At 58.1% G+C, this 15,496-nt stretch overlaps 7 protein-coding genes across 7 annotated transcripts; 1 reads left to right on the forward strand and 6 right to left on the reverse strand.

The window, feature by feature from the left end:
* Positions 1–600: 600 nt before the first annotated feature.
* On the reverse strand, positions 601–1,252 carry GGTG_13033 (hypothetical protein; the record flags this gene model as incomplete). The annotated part of the gene is made up of 2 exons (XM_009230935.1): positions 601–887; positions 967–1,252. The coding sequence occupies 2 exons, from the start codon at positions 1,250–1,252 to the stop codon at positions 601–603; spliced, it is 573 nt and encodes a 190-aa protein (XP_009229199.1).
* Positions 1,253–2,634: 1,382 nt separating this feature from the next.
* On the reverse strand, positions 2,635–6,392 carry GGTG_13034 (hypothetical protein; the record flags this gene model as incomplete). Its single annotated transcript, XM_009230936.1, has 3 exons — positions 2,635–5,892; positions 5,978–6,192; positions 6,259–6,392. The coding sequence occupies 3 exons, from the start codon at positions 6,390–6,392 to the stop codon at positions 2,660–2,662; spliced, it is 3,582 nt and encodes a 1,193-aa protein (XP_009229200.1). The 3' UTR covers positions 2,635–2,659.
* A 432-nt stretch (positions 6,393–6,824) lies between these two features.
* On the reverse strand, positions 6,825–9,724 carry GGTG_13035 (hypothetical protein). Its single transcript, XM_009230937.1, has 2 exons — positions 7,668–9,724; positions 6,825–7,578 (listed from the first exon to the last, which is right to left on the reverse strand). The coding sequence occupies exons 1-2, from the start codon at positions 8,900–8,902 to the stop codon at positions 7,110–7,112; spliced, it is 1,704 nt and encodes a 567-aa protein (XP_009229201.1). The 5' UTR covers positions 8,903–9,724; the 3' UTR covers positions 6,825–7,109.
* A 329-nt stretch (positions 9,725–10,053) lies between these two features.
* On the forward strand, positions 10,054–11,352 carry GGTG_13036 (hypothetical protein). Its single transcript, XM_009230938.1, has 2 exons — positions 10,054–10,916; positions 10,973–11,352. Exons 1-2 carry the CDS (start codon positions 10,211–10,213, stop codon positions 11,179–11,181), a joined length of 915 nt encoding a protein of 304 aa, XP_009229202.1. The 5' UTR covers positions 10,054–10,210; the 3' UTR covers positions 11,182–11,352.
* GGTG_13037 (hypothetical protein) lies at positions 10,910–12,702 on the reverse strand. The gene has a single exon (XM_009230939.1). It carries the CDS (start codon positions 12,479–12,481, stop codon positions 11,330–11,332), a length of 1,152 nt encoding a protein of 383 aa, XP_009229203.1. The 5' UTR covers positions 12,482–12,702; the 3' UTR covers positions 10,910–11,329.
* Positions 12,703–13,193: 491 nt separating this feature from the next.
* GGTG_13038 (hypothetical protein) lies at positions 13,194–13,886 on the reverse strand (the record flags this gene model as incomplete). The annotated part of the gene is made up of 2 exons (XM_009230940.1): positions 13,194–13,557; positions 13,654–13,886. The coding sequence occupies 2 exons, from the start codon at positions 13,884–13,886 to the stop codon at positions 13,194–13,196; spliced, it is 597 nt and encodes a 198-aa protein (XP_009229204.1).
* Positions 13,887–14,485: 599 nt separating this feature from the next.
* On the reverse strand, positions 14,486–15,232 carry GGTG_13039 (hypothetical protein; the record flags this gene model as incomplete). Its single annotated transcript, XM_009230941.1, has 3 exons — positions 14,486–14,808; positions 14,886–15,135; positions 15,227–15,232. 3 exons carry the CDS (start codon positions 15,230–15,232, stop codon positions 14,486–14,488), a joined length of 579 nt encoding a protein of 192 aa, XP_009229205.1.
* Positions 15,233–15,496: the final 264 nt, after the last annotated feature.

Raw genomic sequence — 15,496 nt, forward strand, 5'->3', positions numbered from 1 at the left:
GCTGCTTTGGCATTGGGCAACATCGAAAACGGTTGATGTCGCGCAGAGCACCGCAATTAAGCAAGCCCGCGCATTCCCTCGAACCGACATCTCCAAGTTTTACAGAAACCGATCCAATGCACTCACTTCGTCAGGCAGCATGTAGGACGAACGGCGCGGCGATCTGATAGAACAAATGTATCTCAAGGAACAAGGGAAGCGAGCGCCCTTTTGATGCGGTCCCCAAAGTGGCGCTGGGAGCGGCCCGAGACACAGCCTCCAGCTCCTCGCAAACCGCCCCCGTCCCTGCCTGTTCGGCTCTTGGCGACACAAAAGGGGATATGCAATCTGGGTGGGCAGTCTGCCTACACGATCCTACAAGATGCTGGAGCCACTTGGCGCTTGCCTTGCAGCCAATTATACACCACAAAGGATGCGCGGGCAATCGAGGGCATCTCAGCGCGCCCCCAGCTGCGGCCAGAAGGATCAAAATGTATATGGAATTGAACCAAGGCGCTGCACAAAGACGTCATTGATATGCAGGGTAATTATCACACGAGATCTTGATGACATTGAAGCGCGGTACATCCATAACAAGGGCCAGCCTTTTCTAACCGTTTCTCACAAAACCCTATCCAGACCCTTCCAAAGAATGCGAGCTGTCTCCCTCTCGGTCGCGCTCATGCCGTGATACAGTCCCAGCCTGCCCAGGGCCTCGGCAAGCTGCTGTTTGCCGCCTTTCAGCGCCACCACGCCCAGCATGGCCACCACGACCGACGCAACGACCTTGTCGTCTCTGGCGTTCTTGCCGCCCAACAAGATGGCGCCGTCGATGCCCAGGCCCCTGGCGGCCGTGGCGAAGATTTTGGGCGAAGGCATGATGGTCTGCGCGCCTGCGCGGTCGAGACCTAGAGAGCCCCGCGTGGTTAGTACGGCCTGCATTTGACACAGGGGTTTAGAGGATGGGGTCATGGAAAGGCCACATACCATGATAGAGCAACTGGCCGGGGCCTGGGATGATATCGTGCTCGCCCATAAGATGGTCGACCACGCATTTTCTGCCGTCTTCATAGACGTTCTGGAACTTTTTGGCGTGCGAAATGGCCTTGCCATGTCTGGAATGCGAGATTTTTACCTCGCCAATGTTGAGGCTGGCAGCACCGTTGTGCCAGTCGGAAAACGTGTAGCCAAGGGCCCGCTGCCAGGCTTCAACCTTGGAAACGACCTCATTGGCGTCCATTATGCGCTGCGAGGCATTCGTTTTTTTAACCATTTTGGCCCGGTGTAACGTTCGGTGTTATGCAAGAAGTCGAATGGGACGGTGATAATATCGAAGCGTATGGATGAATGTGCAGAAAGCTGATACCTGGAACATCATCAAGGTGAGGCAGATTGCACCCGAGAGTAGATCTTTAATAGTATCTCTAGAACGTCTTTGTTCCAAAAATGAGCGAGTCTTTGAGTGAAGGACAAAGCAATGGACCGTCTCGGGGGGAAAAGATACTGCGATTGCATTATGCTATCATGACAAAGGACCGTCAAACGCAACACAAAGACTACGCCCAAAGACAACTCAACACCATCGCACGACCTGTGCTTTGATTGGGTCCCTGTAATCTTAGGTTTAGCCCTTCCAGCTCACGTAAATCGCATTGAAGGATGTTGCGAGAGAAACGGTTGGGACTCCAAGCATATGTACGTCGGCTCCCAGACCCGAGGTCCAACAAGGTAAAGCTGGAGAGACAGTGAGAAACCCTCTACCCTGAGCTCACGGTCTGAGATCATCAGCCTTATCGGTTCCCTCGACCGCCCACCTCTAAGCACACTCTACTTCCAAAACTTGCGCGATGGAAGACGAAGTGCCCTCGCCAATTATTTCTTCTTTTTCTTTTCTGTTCTTTCACTTTTTCTCTTCGTCCGCTCTGCTGCCACACATTGCGAAATGTAAGTCGAAGGCCCCTCGCCAATCTTTTTCCTTTTGTTTTCCCTTCTTTTCATTCTCTACACATCCCCTGAGCTTGCACTCATTTACCTCGCATTCTCTTTTGTCCCTGGGCTTTGGTATGCTGTCGAAGAGTGGCTCGCAAGCATATAGTGCGTGCCGGTCTCATGGCCCCTATTCGGGGCCCAGCTCCTTTGCGACACACCTCGCTTATCTATCCTTCTGCCGCTCTTCGCCTTGCTCTGTATCCTTGTTCAGGTTGCACGACGGCTCCGGAAGATGTGCCAAAGCCGAAGGAAAGGTGGGCAGGAGCAAGGATCGGGGAGACAGGAGGAGTATGGTGACGAGGGGATGAGAAGGGGAAGTGATTTGAGGTCATGGTATCCTGTCGAGAGAAGACCTCCACAACAATATCATTTTCTTTGACCCAACCGGATCCTATCATTTTCTTTGACCCAACCGGATCCTATCACCAGTGTCCTTATTCATACCGGCTCTCCCCTGGCGGCCCCGGTGCCGCGTTGAAAAGCAATTCTTCGAGTACTATGGTGACAGCTGTTTGCCGTGTTGTTACCTTGGTGGGAAACAGGCTGTATGTAATAACGTCTAATGTAGGGATATCGCAGAGATGGATAAAGCGGTGCCTAGAAGGAAAGAGACGGAGTAAAGCAAGAGAAAGTGAGACAAGAAAAGAAAACTAAAAAAGGAAAATTCTGCAATACAACCCTTCTTACAACATCAAGGTGAAAAATCCTCCGGACCAAACCCAGCACTCTCTTGGGCCATCCAGTTCTCAGCCTCATCCCGCATCGTCTCCCCCCGAAGCTCCTGAATCAGTTGTCGACACCCCATGTGTCCTTCTCGCTCGGCAAGCTCCATAGCCCGCTCGCAATACCTAGGATCGAAGCAGCCCCTGCGCCATTTCCATAGAAACTCGATGGCGCTGATCCGCCCGTGCTCTGCCGCACCCTCGAGGGGCCATCTTCCTTCGAACCGCGAGGGCTGCATGTAGATGTCCGCGCCCGCTTCGAGAAGCTCGGATATGACGCTGCAGTTTCCGGAAATGGCGGCCATCTGAAGGGCAGTTCCTCCGGCGCGGCTGGCTGGTGCTGCATTCACGTCGGCGCCCTTGGACAGGAGCAGCTTGACGATGTCGAGGCTGCCAGCTGCAGCGGCCTCTTGAAGCGGTGTGAAGAGGATGACAGTATTAAGCGCCGTGTTTACAGTGGCACCCCTATCAACTAGTAGTTCAACAAGGGCCACGTTCCGCTCCCTGATTGCTAGTGCTAGGGCTGTAATTGGTTCTGATGAATGGGTCATGTAAACACTCGAGTCCGGGCTGCAGCCGAGATCAAGGAAAAACAGTACGGTGGTGAGGTCAACCTTGCCAGCTTCCTTGGATTTTGTGATGGCATGCCCAAAGTAATTGGAGATGTCTTGCTTGTTGTGGATGGATGCAATTCCTGAATCCAATAAACACTTGAGCGCGGGTAAGCCTGGCGGCCCTTGGTAGATGGCCTCGTTGATTGCCGGCTGGGCGCACCATTTTTGGAACTTTGCTCGATACTCCAGCACTGCCTTTGGAACTTGTTCAAGAAGCTCAGGCAAGAATTGCGGGAACCAATGCGTCGCGGTTGCTAACACGCTGTCGTCGACGGGATCGGCTCCTAACGCGATCGCCAAGTGCGCAAACTTTTCTTTCTTGTGCCTAATTGCGGTTTTCAAAGCAATACGTAGCCAGTGCTTGTCCACGAGGCCATTGTCTGCCAGGAATTGCACAACTTCTTCGCCACTCATGTCCGGTGGTCCCCCCTGCCAGAATGGGAGGGGGCCCGCTGAGGCAGCGAATACACTTGGATCGAGCATCAGAGGTGGAAATGCCGACTTGAGTTTAATAATGAGGTCGAAGTCTCCCCGTTCGATAAGGCTCTTCCATAGGGCAGCATCTGACTGGAGACTTGTGAACTGGCCGATGTGGCAACCATGCTCCAGTATTGCATCCACCATTTGTCGATTTTGACTTCGGAGTGCTGCGGACAAAGCTCCAGGCTTGTCGCGATCCATGACTGTAAGTCCGTGGGTAGCAGCACCCAACTCCAAAAGGCGGAGGCATATGTTCATGTTTCCGTGACCACCCTCGATTGCCTTCATCAGCATACGATAAAGGTCCTCCGTCGACGGAGGAGGCTCCCGGTGTATGAGCTTCCGAAAGTATTTTTCATGGCCAACTGCCGCTGCCGCGTGGAGAACCTCTAGGACATGCTTCGGGTTGCGAAGAGTCCGCGATGGCCGTGCTTCTTCTATGAGACGAATGAGCTCATCGTTTCGAGATAGTATCGCCTCAGCGAGGGGGTGATAGCAGTTACCACACCAGGGCCCACAGCCGTTAGAGCCTGGCGATAGATCTTCCATTTCAGACTGCTGTGACAGGATGGAAGCGGCCAGACCTCTGTCGCCAGATCGGATAGAGGCTCCCAGGAGGAGGCAGAGAGGTGCCCAAGGAAGAAGCCGTTGAAGTACTTTGGTGTGACCTCGCTTTGCGGAAATGTAAATTGACCTGACTGGGATGACGTCCTGATACCGGCCTCTTGTGGTCTGGGTGCTGTATCCTTGCATAAGGTGAGATACAAGGTCCGCGACTTGCGCCTCGCCAAGGTCAAGAAAGAATGGATTTAACGGAGGGTCATTATATCGATCTGGAGTAGCAGAACGAACCCACTGCACTGCTCTGTCTGGTGACATTCTCATGATGACCCGATATGCCAGGTGTGGATTATTTCTGAAAAGTTGTGCCATCTCCCGAGACCACATGGAGCTTGATTTGGGCATGAGCCGCATGATAACAGAAGCCATCTCTTCAGAGTTTGAAAACTTGCCCCAGTAGGGTATGTGCGTTCTTGATATGGCATCATAGTCATATCCACTCGACAGGACTGCGATGAGAAGAGCGGGATCTGACGAGAATATAGCCAGTTGTAATGCATTGTATCCTCCTTCGAAGCGAATTTTGGTAATGTCGACCGCGCTCATCGTAGTGATCATTCGAACCGCATCGGCGTTCTTGGCACGTATGGCCGACTTCAGCAGGCTTTCCGCAATGGCCAGACCATACCCTCCTCGGGTATTTGCCAATAGCTGGCTGAAAAGTGCGGCGCCGCCCGCCGAACGCCCGATGGCGTGGACGATTTGCTCTTCATCGGCACTATTGGGACCTATGTCTGCGTTCGCCAGAGCGAACACCAGTCGTCTGAAAAGGCGGACGTTGAGCGAGTAGTCTCCATCAATGTATCCGAGTCTGGTTTCTGGTAGCAGGGTCTGCAGTGGCTGCAAGAGGGCATCCGGGGCAAATGTTAGACAGCCCCGGTGGAGCCCGGTGGGGGAGACTCCCCCCAGGTTGAACGTTTGGAAGATTTGGCTTCTCCGCAGCCCGTTCTCAATCGAGGAAAACACGCCCTCAAGCAGGGTGGCTAGAAACTCGTGCGCGGACTGAGGGCACGGGGAGCGCAGACGTTCATGTTCCCTCCTGACGATGATATTTCGCCTTTCGCGCCGCAGCCACGGCGTGCGAGGGCTGGATGCGCATGTCCCCGGCGATTCCAATAGTTCGAGGGCTGCGCTGGCGGAAGTTGAGGGACCGGCGTGTGGGGTGTGTGACAGTTGGCCTAGTTCCACCAGCGAACCGTCGTTGGCGTAGATGGTGTGGGATTGGTCGGTTGTTGTGACCGCGTCTTCTCCGGGTGCCTGGGACAGCGGAATCTCGCTTGGCTGCTGGCTCGGGTCAAGGTTGTCATCCGACGCGGCCAGGCGATACACGGCCAAGGAGGTGCGTGGCGGTATGGGCCCGGGTTGAGGAGCAAGGCCGGCATGAGCTCCGGCTTCTTGGGAAGGCCCACTCTCGGCGACGGAGGTCCATTGTCCATCGGACCCGCGCGCTTGGAAAGAAACGATCTGTGGGATTGACACTGGAGCCGCTTCCAGTAGTTTAGTACAGATTCTCCTTTAAGATTGGAAGGTTGATGGGAATGGACGCGTTTATTGACTGTGGGAGTGTCTTACCAGCGTTGGTCGAGGAGCCGCGTTGTTGGGAGGCGTACATGCGGCGTCTCTTTTGCAGTGCGGTCGAGGACAATGCCTCTCCACGGACCAAAACCCGGACCTCCCCATGTTGGACAACGAGGTCGTCGTAGACCTCAAGAATTTTTCTCCACTGCTTGGTGTCGACGTTCTTCTGGAAACCCCAGATGCGTAGGTGATACTCGTACTGGTTCTGGCTATTGGAAGAAATATGTCAGTTCGGCTAACTAGATTTCGGCAGCATACCTTGCGAGGGGCCTTACTTTGCCTTGAACCGGTGCTCATCCCACATGATCTTTTCGACGTCTTTTACGGTATGACTTTCGGCCAAGGCGAGAATCCTCGTTCTGTTGTTTCTCCACGCCTGCTTGCTGCTGCTTTCTTTTTGGGAAGACATGGTGATGTGCGCGGCTGGGCAGAATAGGCTCGATTTTGGGATGTATGTGCGATGGAAGTCGGCTTGGGATGCTGGGTACTGGAGAAGAGGGGTGGTTTGTTTGTCAGGCAGGAGAGCGGCGTAGGTACTTGTATGCAGCAGCTCGGTGGGCTGGGAGGGAGGGGGCGCCCGTTTCCCTCCAATGTCGGAGTTTCTGTTTAGTTCGCCTGTCGCGAGGCGACCGACACTTTGGGGGCTACCCGGCTGCAGACGCATTGGAGCAGTCGGGCACCCATCTTGCTTTCCAGGATTTAACCATACCCAGTGGTTTTCCAGGGCTTGGCCATGCCCAATGGTTTTCCAGGATTAGGCCATAACCAATGGTTTTCCAGAGGCCATAACCAATGATTTCCTAGGTGTTAGCCATACCCGGGGGGCTTTTTCAGATTTTGGTGCTGTCCAATGAGCTGGAGATTTTTCTAGAAATTGATTTGTGTTTTTTTGCTGGTCCCGTTGCCGAGTGCCATGCCCAAATCGGGTTTTTTTTTGGTTTTTTATTAGATTCTAGTACAAGTTCCCATGTCGATGCCCCCTAGCCTTCCCTCATCAAAGGCAATCGAATAGGGGGTGCCACGACTTATGACAAAGAAATTATGCCGCGCATTACAAATGAAGAGGAAAGAAATGGTCTACAGGGATTAAATAAATGTAGCGTAAAAAGGACACCCAGTAGATCTTTCAGAAAACCTTGAGACCTCCAGGGACCCTCTTCTGGAAGACGCCCTGGGGGTCGTACTTGCGGCTGGCAGCCTGCAGCTTGGTGACACTGTCGGCGCCCCAGCTCTCGTAGACCCCCTGGGACTTGTCGGCGTAGTTAGCGTAGATAAAGTCGAGCAGGTATCCCTTGCGGCGGAGCAGGCCGCGCTGGGCGCGCACAATCCCGAGGATGCCAACGCGCACGCGCTCGTCGTCGGCCGCGCTGGCGTAGCCCGCCGTCATCAGCATCATGGCGTTGTCGGTGCGGCCGGGCTCGAGCCCGAACAGGCTCGGCGTGCCCTTTGCCACCACCGACTGCGGCTGCGTCAGGAACTCGACAAAGAAGCCCTCGACGTCCGAGAGTGTCTTGACCCCGTCCTCCCAGATCTTGAACAGCTCCATGTACACCTCGGCGGGCGGGTTGACAAAGGACCAGTCGAGCTGGAACGCGCTATAAGGGGAGGAAGCAAAAGCAATGTTAGAAAGAGGAACCAAGGTTTGTTGAAACAAGGGGCATGTTTGTTTGTATTCTGAACTTACCGAGAGGTAGATGCAGGGATGTCTGCGCCGAAGGTGTCCACGACGTCAGCAACAGCAAGGAGCTTGCCCGAGCCCCCGAGGTTGGGGATGTCCCTGAAGGGCTTGTAGACGGGCGGGTTGGCGACGCCGCCCGTGTGCCACAGGGTGTCCCGGACGAAGAAGTTGCCGCCGGCGTAGTCGAGGAAGATACCCATCATGGCGTCCGGGTCGAAGGATGCGCCTGGGCTCATGAAGCGGCTGAACTCGCGAGCCTGGGCCTTGAGCACCCCCTCGCTGTAGTTGTACCGCACCACGTCGTACCACATGCTGTCCGACGGGTACGTGGCCACGTCGAAGCGCGTGACGATGCCAAAGTTGTTGATCCCGCCCTTGAGCGCCAGCCACAGGTCCGGGTGCGAGGCCTGCGTGACGTTGCCGAGCACCTCGCCGCTGGCCAGCACGATCTCGTAGCCGAGCACGCTGTCGCAGGCGAAGCCGTGCCGCCGCGACAAGAAGGTCATGCCGCCGCTGGTCAGGAAGCCGCCGACGCCGATGGACGGCACGCGGCCGCCCATCACCGTCAGGTTGTGCGGCTTGAGGCTGTGGTAGACGTCGCCGAAGCGGCCGCCCGGGCCGAGGCTGGCGACGGAGCCGTCGGCGCTGAGCACGACGCCGCTCATGTGTCGCATGTCGACGGTGATGCCGTTGTCGATGTTGGCCGCGCCCTTCCACAGCGTGTGGCCGCCGCCGCGCACCGCAAACTTGGCGTCGGGCCCCGTCCGCGCGCCCACGGTCCTGACGAACCGGCTGACCTCGTCCGTCGTCGTCGGCATGAAGATGCAGCCGGGCTTCATGTCGCGCGCCTGGCCGGCGAAATACGACCCCTGGCTTGCGCTGTACGCGTCGTCCGAGGGGAAGATGACCCTCCCCGGCATCTCCGCGGCCACCACCTGGCACGTGGTGTTCTTGCTGGTGGCGGAGACGGCGCTGGGCAGGGCCGTCGCCGTCGCCGCGAGGGCGCTCCAGAATAGTTTATACATGGGTAAAACTGATACGAAAGCTTTGTGCGTGGAATAGCAGTGTGTATCTTTTTGGAATTGAGCTGGATAGTCTGGGAAAAAAACCTCAACCTCGCCAAGCCCATGCCGCCTTATATAGATATCTATCCTAGGCTCTTCAGATATGTTCCTACCTATCCTTGGAGGCCGCGCGTGAGAATGCCTTCTGACATCCCTCGGATCTGGCACCCTTTCCATGTCCTCACACCGAACTAGCCCCTGCGAAGGCCCGAGAGCTGAACACCGAGACTCCTGTTGTCCTAGGCAGCGATCAAAATCCCTCTGAACACCCAGAGGTTGACGTGTCGGCTAGGAGTCATGAACAGGGGCGGCGCGGCGGGCAGAAGATCTTGAGCCACCCCCAAAACGGATGGGCTAGACACGAGGGATAATCCTCCAAGCATCGTCCAGTGCCAGGGCGTCTCTAGCTGTCATGTGTAAGGATGAAGGGGCGCGGCTGGAATCGTAGCCGAGCTGTGGCGGGCCGCGCCACACGTGTTACGAGAGGGCTCGAGGACCAGGACTCGCCGCTGTTGGGCCCTCATTCGTTGATCAGGCGCCAGCTTGCGCCTCGCGGCAAGCGTACCTGCGTATCTGATGAGATTGGACAAGCGAGAAAGGACCTGAGATCAGCCCCTTTTGGGGTGCTGGTTCTTTGATGGATCCGCTTTCAGCTCAAGGCAGCTTCCTTCCAATAGGGGCTGGGGCATGTGCTATTTTCTGCCTTGCTCGAGGCTCAAAGGGCTGAGAATTTGATGGGGCTGGATCGCGCTATCAGCCAAGCCGGAGCAACCCGGGATCCCGAGCGGGTGGAAAGTTAGGGCTGAGGGACATGCAGGCAAGGCCGAGGGGGTGGGATACCAAAAGGAGATGATCTGTTCGGTTCCGAGGGGGGCGAATTAGATTCCACGACGGCCTGTGGGATCGTATTCTTCCTTCTTGGCGGCCTCATGGCGCAGTCGTGCGTGGGATGGTTGTCACGCGTCGGAAACCGACAATCTTTGTCGATTCGCCAATTCCTTTTGGCTGAAGATGGAGGGGTAGAGCAAGTGTGGGTGGGTGAGCATGACTGCAGGCAAGCGATGTGTTGCCAGGGATGCTCGGCAACTTATGCACAGTCGGTACCAACGACATCAACGGAAGGCAGGCGAAGCCAATTATCGAAACAAGGAGCCAATGAGAGGTAGATATGGATTTGGAACCCACTGACGCATCGAAGCGCAATCCACCGATTGGTCCAATATCGACCGGTTCCCATATGCAAGGGAGGAAGGGGCGCGCTCGCTGAACGCAAGGGAGGAAGGAGGAAGGGAGTCAAAGGACAAGCTCGGCTCTTGTGGGAGGCGTCCGATATTTCCGAGCAGCAGAGTTGAGATAAGCAAACAAGAACAAATAAAAAAGACGGCAGCAATCGCGCCCACTCCCACCTTTTCCTACCCGCAGGACTCCATCCCAAAACGGGCAAACAGCTGCTCTCGACGCCAGAAGAAACAAACAGTAGCAACCATGGCCGCACCACAGCCCTCATACACCAAGGTGGCGCACTCGGCCACCTACGCGGCCATCGACCCGACCCGACCCGCGCTCTCGTCCGCCGGCAAGGTCGTGGTGATCACGGGCGCCACGGGCGGCATCGGACGCGCGACGGCCCTGTCGTTCGCCGCCTCGGGCCCCAAGGCCCTCGTGCTGCTCGGCCGCCGCCAGGACGCCCTGGCCGAGGTCGCGGGTCTCGTCCGCTCCAAGCACGGCTCGGTGGCGGTCGAGACGCACCCCGTGGACCTGGTCGACAGCAGCACGCTGCGCCGCGTCCTGGCCGGCGTCGCGGCCTCGCATGGCTGCATCAACGTCGTGGTCCACGCGGCCGGCGTGCTGGCGCCCGTGGTGCCGCTGATGGACGCCGACCCGGCCACGTTCATGGACGGCTACAAGACGACGGTGGTCGGCACGCTGTGTCTGGCGCAGGCGCTGGTGCTGGCCAACGGGGAGAAGGAGGCGACCCTGGTCAACCTCACCACAGCCGGAATTCTGTTCCCGCCCTTCCCTGGCATGGGCGCCTACGTCAGCTCCAAAATGGCCGCTGTCAAGCTGCTGCAGTCCTTTGGCGCCGAAAACCGTTCCGTCCACATCGTCCACGTACACCCGGGATTTCTGGACACTGCCATGTCCACCCAGCTGGCCAAAACTACCAAGCTGCCGTTTGGCTTCGACGACAGTAAGATTTATTCCCCCGTATTATTGTTTCGAGCCAAGCTGACATTATGTTCCAAGTCTCCCTCCCCGCCGATTTCCTGGTCTGGGTTGTGTCACCAGAGGCCAAGTTCCTCAACGGCAAGCTCGTCTTCTCTGCCTGGGACGTCGACGAGCTCAAGAGTCGCGAGAAGGAGATTGTCGGCACCTCGCCCTTCACCAGCGAGCTGTGGCTGAGCTTCTCGGGATTCCCGCGTTACGTCGGCGGCCATGCTCTTGGAGGTCACTAGAAGTACAAGTTAGTGTTATGGGAAGCTGAGGCCGGGCTCCAGGCGATGGTAGGAAAAATGTTTACGGTCTACTTGCTATTGTTTTTGCTTCGAGTTATAACTTAACAGGACATGGAACTATGCCAGTACGTAGCTTAGAATGCTAGAATCACAGAACTAGTCTATTCGTGGCTTTCTCGGTGACGAACTGCAGTTTGGACCGCAGCAAGATTACGATGGGTTCCACCAACAAATGCCGCGTTGCTCCTCCCCCTCCCTCTTCTCCCCCGTCCTGCGCATATCTCTGAGTGAAGCGCAGTACGACCTTTGCGATTCTTGCCAGGACCTCGAACTCGCCCTGGTCCGAATAAGGGTGGTGGTGGAGCACAGCGTCCATGAGCGCGATGCACGCCGACGCCACGAGCAGGACCACGGCCGGCTGCTCCGAGCAGGGGCACACCAGGATAGTCAACAGGCGCCGGCAGGCGGTAGTGGTGATGTTGCCGAGGGCACTGCTGCCGGAGGACCCGTCGGCTGGCGGAGCTGCAATACCTCGGCAGGCGGCGGCGCCAGCGGCATCGCGGCCTGGGTCCAGCTGCTCGACGATGGACGCTGCCGTCCGGGCGCAGTCGTCGCTGTGGCCTGTTAATAACGCGCCTGCTGTTGCTGGACTATTCTCTCGGGGCGCAGCGCAAAGGTCGTCGACAGCTGGCGGCCGCAGTTGCTGCTCTCCGATAAAATGCCGGCTGGCGTTTGTGAAGTCTATGGTGCTGCTGCTGTGGTGGTCTGCCGCCAGGGGTAGGGGCGTTTGAGAAGAAGCAGCAATTATGGCGGCGGCTGCTGGATTCGCTTCGCCCAACAACGACTCTATGGCCCAGTCGTAGCTGCTGCTCCAGTCGAAATCGGTCTGTCCCGTGGCGGAACCGACGTGGTAGTTGTCCAAGAATGATGAGACGACACCTTCCCCATGCGACTGCTGCTGTTGTTGTTTCTGTTGCTGTTGCTGCTGCGGTCGTATCCTGCGCGGGCGGCCAGCCCGCCGGGCCGGGCTGTACGAGCATGCCTGGCCGAGGTTCGCGCACCGCCCGCAGGACGGACGGCTCTTGTCGCAGCGTATCTTGAAGGCCGAGCAGACATCGCACGTGTCCTTGAACTTCTTCTGCAGGGGCGTGGAGCCGGAAGCGCTCGACGGGGCAGACCGGCACGACGACGACGAGGACGGCGATGGATCCATAACAGTCTTGGTGGTGGTGGACAAAAAGCCTTGGCAGGATTGAGCCGGCCGCCTCCCTTGCCGCATCGAGGCCACGTCGACTCTCATATGGCGCCATCTTTGTCGCCTCCCCACGGCCTTGGCCCTGACGGAAGCTGCCGGAATCCCTTGTCGGGACGTATTATCGCCTTTCTAACCCCAGCCCACATGCATACCGACCATGTCACCCCGTCATCTCGCACGCTGCAGTGCACCTAGACATCAGCTCGAGCGGGGTAACGTCTATCTTTTGCCCCAGCTGAACGAAAAGAAGGATTGCAGCGCTCATCGTCTCCGCACTCTAGTCCAACGTAAGCTCTCGCTTTCAAGCCGGTTAAAATACACGCTGCACTGGTCTATCCACAGTCTCACATAAGCCAATGTGGAGGCTGCCCGCGGTTGGTGCCGCACTCGGTCCTACCGCATCTCCGTCTTATCTGCGCGTTGTTGGTTGATGGACCCCCTCATATGAGGTTGTCGCTTAGGCCTCGTATCATGGCCTCTCAGGCCCTACCGTTGACTTTTTTATTTGCCCGGCTACTGGGTCCGGAGGGGGGGGGGGGCGCGCTCCCCGAATAGTGCCTCTTGCCCATTCGTTTATTACATGTTCGAGCCACATGCATAGTGACAAGGCGCATGTGCCTTTATCACACCTTGGCGAGGATACCACTCTCGGCAGGCCACAACACTCGGCCCCTCGTAATTCGCCGCCCGCCGCCGACGAAATCACCATGCCAAACTCCACCGGCCATGATGGCACGAGAGACCTTCTGCTACAGCTTTATGGTGACTCCCTGGCGGCGGCGGCGACCGACATCGTCGACCACGCGGATGCCGATATGTCATCCGAGTGGCCGGACGACGACGAAATGTGGGCAGCCACGGCCCTGGGATCGCTCTCCTCCCACCCAGACCTTTCCTGCCCACTCCCCGTGGCGGCGGCGACGGCGCCCTGCCACTTGGGGCCCCCCGCACAAGAGCGTGCTGCCGTCACGCCGCCATCCCAGGCCGCTTCCCTTCCTACTGTTGTAGAGCAGCAAGGCCCTGTGGCGGCATGCAGGAACGCCCAAGGGCCCCGGGGTGGCTCCTGCACCAGCATCGCCATCGGTATCGTGGGGTTGATGCGCCGGTGCGGCAACTCGCCGCTGTGCTTGATGGGGAGCCACGAACATCAGCAGCAGCAGCAGCAGCAGCAGCAACGTCGCCAATCGTCCGCTTCGTCGTCGTCTTCTTGGTCACACCACCGGTCCACTACTACCTCGACAACGACAACACCGCCAACAGCAACAGCAACAACTGGCGACGATGGCATTCCTACGACGTCTTCTGTGGATTCGGTGCTTTCGGCCGCGCGTGAGGCGGCGGGGCTGGCGCGCCGCCTGCTCGACTGTCCGACGTGCCGCGCCGGCCCCCAGCTGCAGCTGCTGCTGGCCGTCGCCTTTGCCGAGGTGATTGCCGGGTACCGGCGCGTCATCAGCTCGTATCACGGCGGGGAGGGACTCAAGCAGCAGCGCCATCACCACCACCACCACCACAGAACAAACGACGAGCTGCGACGTGCGCCGCTGAGCATCGGCAGCCACCAGATAGAGGACGTCATGATGGAGGCCGCGATCGTGAGTCGCGTCGTCGGCTGCAGGCTGCAGGAGCTGGAGGACGTCATGGGAGAGATTTTAAGACCGCCACCCCCGGCGGCCCCGCGGGCGGCGGTGGCGGCACAGCCCGAGTTTGGGTGGTGGAGTGGCGTAGAAGCCGCAGGCGGTAGCAGTAGCAGTAGCTCGAACTTTTCGGTTCTACAGCGCGGGCTACACCTGGGCAAGGACTCGTTCCTCGCCACGCAGCTCGAAACGGCCAGGCACGAGCTCACGGGGCTGCTGTCGCTGCACCAGGAGACGACGGCGGATCTCTTAGCCGGCCCGTGACTTGTTCCATAAAGGCATCAACGCCAAGGGCCAAGAAGAAGAGCCCTTGCGTCTTCCATTTTGTTTGGGTCTGTAGATTTACGTAGATTTCCCGAGACATGACTTTCGAAAACCAGGAATAAGAACACATTAGAAACCACAGCCGCCTCTTTCAGTCCTTGCGCTCGGCAAAAATGACGCAGCCCCGGTAAACGGGCGCGTACGTCTGGACGCGGACGGCGCGCAGGCCCGCGCGGTCCAGCAGGGCGTCCCACTGCGGCGCGGTGCGCTCGCCGGCGCCGAACAGGGCCAGCATCTGCAGGTCGAGCCCCGCGGGCCAGACGTGCGACTTCTCCTCGGGCAGCACGACCTCGTCGATCAGCACCTGCGAGCCGCCACCGGCGGCCAGGGCCGGCACGATGGAGGAGAGGATCCGCACCGCCTCGTCATCGCCCCAGTTGTGCAGGATCGCCCGGAGGTAGTAGTATTTGGCACCTGTGTTGTCGAGTTTCGGGGGGGTTTTGGTTAGCATTCTGGCGGGTTTGCAAAAAAAGCACACTTTGTCCACTCACCCTTGACGGGTTGCGGCTGGAAAAAGTCGTGTGCCATCAGCTGCACCCCCTTGACGGCTGGGGCTCTGCTTATGGTTTCGTCACGATCCTGCACTACCACCTTGCCAGCCAGCTCGGGGTGCTTAGCCACCAACCGCGCGGCCTGCTGGCCCGTATTGCCGCCAATATCTACTAGAATCGGGCCTGTGTGGGTGGCGGCGAGGGAATCGCCCAGCGGGACAACGTCCAAGCCGTTGCTTTCCTTGGGAACCTGTTACAACCAATCGCTTTGTCAGTGGGTGATTCAGGAGCAAAAAAACGTGGGAATTCAAGCGAAGAACACAACGAGTAAGCATGCATACCCCCATCAGGCTCTGGAAATCGACCGCCACCTCGGGATGCTCCTTGAGCCACGGGAAGAGGCCCCCCTCGGCAGCCAAACCCTTGTGCAGCGCCGACGAGCCGGCGGGCGTCTTGTTGCGGTACCCGTGCTCGCGCAGGTGGTCGGGCAGCGCCTGGAACGAGGGCGCACTGACGGCGTGGAAGAAGCGTAGGGGCGCCGCGATGCGCGCGTCGGCCAGCGCGCGCGTGGCCCTGCGCGCGGCGTAGGCGTCGGGACCGACCTCGGCCAC

The sequence above is a fragment of the Gaeumannomyces tritici genome, assembly GCF_000145635.1.
Source record: "Gaeumannomyces tritici R3-111a-1 unplaced genomic scaffold supercont2.10, whole genome shotgun sequence".
Classification (NCBI taxonomy): Eukaryota; Fungi; Ascomycota; class Sordariomycetes; order Magnaporthales; family Magnaporthaceae; genus Gaeumannomyces; species Gaeumannomyces tritici.